Here is a 6,000-nt window from a genome sequence, read left to right as displayed (position 1 = left end):
CCCTTTAACTTTGGTTAAAGGAAGATTTTGTACTGAATATGACAAGACAGTTTCAATCGGGGTTGACAATTTTCAATTTCAGCAATTCTTTAATTTGTTACTAAAGCAATCAGCAATCCTTCAGATAAATGAATATTCCTAAAGCACTTGAACACAATTCTAAATTATAAGTTTCAAATAAATGGCTTAATCAAAAAAGGAGACAGTGCAAACATTTTTCATCTATCAGAACACATTCATGTTTGTCATGAGTTATGATGTGTTTTAAATACTGGAGTAGGTTATTTAATCAGGAGAAAGTGAGAACTGCAGATGCTGGAGATCAGAGCTGAAAATGTGTTGCTGGAAAAGTGCAGCAGGTCAGGCAGCATCCTTGGATGCTGCCTGACCTGCTGTGCTTTTCCAGCAACACATTTTCAGCTCTAGGTCACTTAATCAATTGACCTTGTTCCAGTTAACAAACCTTCAAATAAAAGAACAGGGCTTCATCATATAGTCCAATAATCTGCCCAGGAGTGGATGTCAACTTGGATCAGAGCAGCTTACATTCCACTACCCTCCTGGAAGATAGAACAGGCAACCTATACATTCACCAAAAAACTTTAACATCAAAGCACACCTTTTCTTGTGGGATATTTTCACAACACAGCTGATCTCTTACCAGTGACACAAAACTCTCTTCATGAGTGTCGTTTTTGGCAAAATTAAACTGGAACCAAGGAAAGAATAAAAAGCCAAGATATGCAGCCAGTGATGGTTGGGGCTACATGATATAATTCGGTTTCCAGCAGTTTGTTTCTTTACTGTCTGGCTCAAAAGGTAAAGTTGGCTTGACCATGGCTAACACAGGGAATTAGGGGCAGTATTAGATTCAAGAAAGTATCATACCAATCGGTTAAACAAAAAAGCAGCAGACCCAAGGATTGTGAGCAGGTTAGATTTCAGCAAAGGAGGACAAAGGGACTGATTAAGAGGGGAAAGCAGAGCACTAATAATCTCGTGAAGAACATACAAACTGATTGTAGTAGTTTCTAAGTGAAAAAGATGCTGGAAGACAAATGTGGGTCCCTTACATTCAGAAAATGGGGAAGTTAGGTGGAGAACAAAGAGGTGGCAGATCAATCAAATACATACAGAGTCGTAGAATTGTAGAAATGTACTGCACGGAAACAGACCCTTTGGTCCAACTTGTCCATGTCGACCAGATATCCCGACCCAATGTAGTCCCACCTACCAGCACCTGACCCATATCCCTCTAAACCCTTCATATTCTTATACCCATCCAGATGCCTTTTAAATGTTGTAATTATACCAGCCTCCACCACTTCATCTGGCAGCTCATTTCATTCACGTACCACTCTCTGCGTGAAAAAGTTGCCCCTTAGGTCTCTTTTATATCTTTCTCCTCTCACCCTAAACCTATGCCCTCTAGTTCTGGACTCCCCCAACCCAGGGAAAATACTTTGTCTATTTATCCTATCCATGCCCCTCATGATTTTATAAACCTCTATAAGGTCACCCCTCAGCCTCTGATACTCCAGGGAAAACAGCCCCAGCTTATTCTCCCTATAACTCAAATCTTCCAACCCTGGCAACATCCTTGTAAATCTTCTCTGAACCCTTGATTCTGTCTTCACAAAGGAGAATTCAACATCCCAAAAATGTCAGGGAACACACAATGAAATGAGAAAGCAGAACGGAAGGAAATCGATATTAGTAGGGAAATGGTGTTATGGAAATGGATGGGATTAATGGCCAAAAAATGCCCCAGGCTCAATAATCTTCCTCCAGGTGTACTTAACAAAATGGCCCGAGAAACAATGGATGTTTGATATCTTTCAGGTTCTATAGACTCAGGAAATGTTCTGATAGATTGGATTGCTATTAATGTACTTGCTTTGTAATGTTTTATAAAGCAAGTAGAGATCATGGATAAAGAACTGATTGACAGGGAAGAAATAAACAGGCTTTTTCTGAGTGATAGCCATTGACCAGTGAGATTCCAAAGAGACCAGTGCTTGGACCCCAGCTATTCACGATTTAGATGGGAAAAAATTAAATATAACATCTCAAAGTTTGTAGGTGACACAAAGCTGGGTGGGAGAATGAACTGTCTGAGGGTGCAGAAATGCCTCAGTTTGATTTGGACAATGCATGGCAGATGGAGTATAATATGGAGAAATGCGAAGTAACCACTTTAAAGCAAAAGCAGAAGGTAGCCATTATCTGAAACGCAATAGATTGGGAAAGGGAGAGATGCAATGGGACCTGGGTGTCCTGTACACCTGTTACTGAAACTAAGCATGCAGGTGCGGCAGGCAGTGGGGAATACAAATGGTACGTTGGCCTTCATAGTGAGAGGGTTCAAGTACAGGAGCTGGAATGCCTTGCTGCAATTGTACAGGGCCTTAGGAGTATTGTGTGCAATTTTAGTCTCATTATCGGAGGAAGGATGCTCTGGCTATGAAGGGGGTAAAACAAAGTTTCCTAGACAGATGGCAATACTGGAATATGAGGAGAGGTTGGCTCAGTGAGGACTATATTCATTGGAGTTTAAAAGAATGAGGGAGGATCTCATAGAAACCAAAAAATTTTAACAGGACTAGACAGGACAAATGCAGGAAGAATATTCCTGATGACTGGGGAGTCCAGAACCAGGACTCTAAGGCTACAGAGTAGGGACAGAGTTTCGGAGTGAGATGAAGAGAAATATTGTCACCCAGAAAGTGGTGAACCTAAGGAATTCTCTGACTCAGAAAATGGTCGAAGCCAAAACATTGAATGTTTTCAAGAACTAGTTGGACCTAATCTTTTCAGCTAGAGGTTAAAAAATAGTAGCGGAGAAAGTGGGGATAGTGCACAGAGTTGGAAGATCGGCTGTGATCATAATAGTGGCGGTGTAGGCTTGAAGGGCTGAATGGCCTACTCCTGTTTCTAGTGCCTATGATTTTATGCTTTTATTACTGCTGCAAGTCACTTCTTTCCCAAATTAACTGAGTACACACAGGGTCAGATACATATGAATGAGAACCCATTCCTTCCATCTGCACAATAAAGAAACATTAAGATGGGATTTTTAATCAATGCAGATCAATTTGCTCAGTCTGATTCCCATGTTTGCTGTTGGATGTTATTGCTAATCTGCTTCTTCCACAGTTTGAGCACATTATGCCTTATTACATGATTTTTTAAAATAAAATCAAATGATCTATTATGTATTTGTCTCATTTCCTTGCAAAACAGTACTCTGCTGCAAATATGTAGTTCATTAGTGTTTATGTTTTCAGAGCTCAATGGCTACAAAATCTACTAATTACCCAACTCATCATTGTAACTTTAGCTAACATTTTTAGTGCCATACAATTATTCTGCTACTTGTAACCAGCTCTTGGCTGGAAATTAAGAACCCACAATCCTTTGAAAATGTCTATCACCATCAAGGAAACTCTTGAAAAGGAAAAGAAACTAATTGTCTGCAATGTTGTTAAGATAAAGAGAAGGAGACAAATCAACAGTAGTAAGGAGAAACCCTTCTCCCTCACTATATCCTAATTCCCGTACAGCTTTATCCAAACCCCCCACAACCTTCAGTGCCCATTAGCATTTCCCCAGCCCATCCACCTTTCCCCATTCCTTAACTTGATGCAACTTTACCTCATACCAGACCTTGTCACATTGTCCTTCAACTAATTTGTCAGAAGCTGTCAATGCTCAGTGCCAGCTCCCCTACTGCATTAAAAAAGAACATGAATTCAACTGGAAGCAGTGAGTCTGCCAGATTCCACTATGTGTGAGGCATCATTTACACAATACTTTTAGATCTCTCTGACTCTGCTAGATTTAGGTTTCGAATGAAGGGGATTGATGGCCCAAAGAGTGGCCCAAAGAGTGGCCCACGGGCAGGAAAGGCTGTCTCTGCAGTGTCCACCCAGAGAGGTTTCTCCCATCCCCATTTGACCCTAACCTTGTCATTCTTTTTAACAGTTCCTTAGCCTGGCTCCTAAGGTCATCAATCTACCTTGTCTGAGGTCACCTCATTTCTGGGTGTGACTGAGAGTTCAGCTCTCTGGTTGGGCTAGCAGCGAACAGAAGACCAGCTGATGGCCTTAATTTGATGGTGGGCCACCGAGATATTGGTGTGTGATCTGGGTTTAGGAACCCCATTTTCACCTCGGTGTTAGGGTCCTGATGCCTGTGGTGAAATTAGGCCCATAATCTTGCCATGATATCACAGCCTCTTCAATCACACTGTGTTGAAATGGCACAGTCCCTCCTTCCAATAGTATTTCACCAGTTCACTGCAGACAGAGAATGTTGCACTTAATCACCAGGTCAGACTAACGTTGTGGCTTAGCAGGGAGGAAAATGGTCATAGAGTGGAAGGATTCTTAATATATACAAGGGTCAAGCACAGATAAAAGTACATAACTGACAGATATTTTGGAAGCAAACCATCTCAATAATGTAAAGATGGTTGTGATGGTTAAGTGAGGTATTTGATCACTCCAGCATTCTTCAGCATCTTCAAAAACAGATGTTCATGGGTGACATTGTGCACAGTGTTCTGAAAAAAAAGAGGGTGCAGTTTGATTAAATTAGTCACAAGATCAAAGTACAAGGCCAATGTAATTAGTTGCAAATATACAAACCTGGGAACACAGGAATTAGAAGATGGGGTAGGCTATTTCAAAGCCTTTGAGCCTTCTCTTAGTGATAAGATCATGAGTGATCTGATTGTAATCTTAACCTGGACTTCCTTGCATCATTCCAGACAAATTTATTAACATTATTTAAGGCGGCTCCTTGGATAGATGAAAGGAAACCAGTGGATACAATATATTTGAAATTCTAAACTCATTATGCTACATTGTAAGAAAAGAAGGCATGGTGTTGGATTTTATATATTAGTGTAGATAATGGATTAATTAAGACAGAGAGTTAGGATAAAGGGGGCAGTTTCAGGATGCCAATCTGTAACTAATAGAGTCACAATTAGTTTCAGCGTATACTTATCACTTGGATGAAGGAAGTGAATGCGCTATAGCCAAGTTTGTGAATAATATAAAATATGCTCACAAGACAAATAGTGAGAGTCTCACATAGAGTACATAAAAGGACATGGACAGGTCGGCAACTGAGTGGGCAAACTCCTGGTAGTTGCAGCAGAATTTTGGAAAATATGAGCTTATGCACTCTGGCAGGAAGCAAACAGGAGCTGAGTACTATTTAAATAGAAAAAGAGACACAGAAAGTCAGCACAGAAGGATTTGTGACTTCCTGAACATAAATAACAAAGAGCTGACACCTATGTTTTGCAGGCAATAAGAACAGCAAATGGATTTTTGCCCTGAATATGAAGGGAATAGAAAATAAAAATAGGCAGGTTATGCTAAAACTCTACTAGGCACGAGTTGGAACATAGATAGAATACTGTGAACAGTTTTTCATCAATTAATAGAATCCCAACAGTGGAGAAAGAGACCATTCAGCCCATTGAGTCTGCATTGACTCTCCAAAATGCATCTCACCCAGATCCATTCCCCACTGTCAATCCACCTAACCTGCACATCTTTGGACTGTGCGAGGAAACCGGAATATCCAAAGAAAACCCACGCAGACAGTCAGCCAGGACTAGAATCAAACCAGGGCCCCAATACTGTGAGCCAGCAGTCTGAACCATTGAGCCACTGTACCACCCTGTCTGTTTTGGCCCTTCCTGTAAGGAAAGATTCTGACTTTGGAGTTAGTTCAGGGAAGTTTCAGTAGTTTGATTTGTAGGAGTTTTCCTTTCAGTATTAATGCAGAGAAGGTTTTTCCCCTGGTGAGAGAGTCAAGGAGTAGAGCAAATAATATCAGAGTAAGGGATCAATCATTTAAAATAGACATGGGAGGAAATTTCTGCTCTTGGAGGATAGTGAATCTGTGGAATTAATTCCTGCAGAGTGTTGTCTAGCTGGGACATTAAGTATATTCAGAGCTGAGATGGACAGATTTTTAATC

General features: G+C 40.7%; 1 protein-coding gene across 3 annotated transcripts in view; it reads right to left on the bottom strand.

Annotated features, from left to right (window-relative positions):
- Positions 1-415: 415 nt before the first annotated feature.
- Positions 416-6,000, bottom strand: part of LOC122540555 (CMP-N-acetylneuraminate-beta-galactosamide-alpha-2,3-sialyltransferase 4-like) — a 110,511-nt gene continuing 104,926 nt past the window's right edge. For all 3 annotated transcript variants that reach the window (XM_087976492.1, XM_043676422.2, XM_087976493.1), the window contains one exon: positions 416-4,564. In XM_087976492.1, coding sequence (XP_087832618.1) covers positions 4,484-4,564 — 81 coding nt within the window. In that variant the 3' untranslated portion in view covers positions 416-4,483. The remainder of the gene's footprint in view (positions 4,565-6,000) is intronic.

Source organism: Chiloscyllium plagiosum, unplaced genomic scaffold (genome assembly GCF_037043375.1).
Source record: "Chiloscyllium plagiosum isolate Xiang-an unplaced genomic scaffold, Cpla_swu_hap1 HiC_scaffold_29, whole genome shotgun sequence".
In the NCBI taxonomy this organism is placed as follows: domain Eukaryota; kingdom Metazoa; phylum Chordata; class Chondrichthyes; order Orectolobiformes; family Hemiscylliidae; genus Chiloscyllium; species Chiloscyllium plagiosum.
This window is presented reverse-complemented; position numbering and strand designations above follow the sequence as displayed.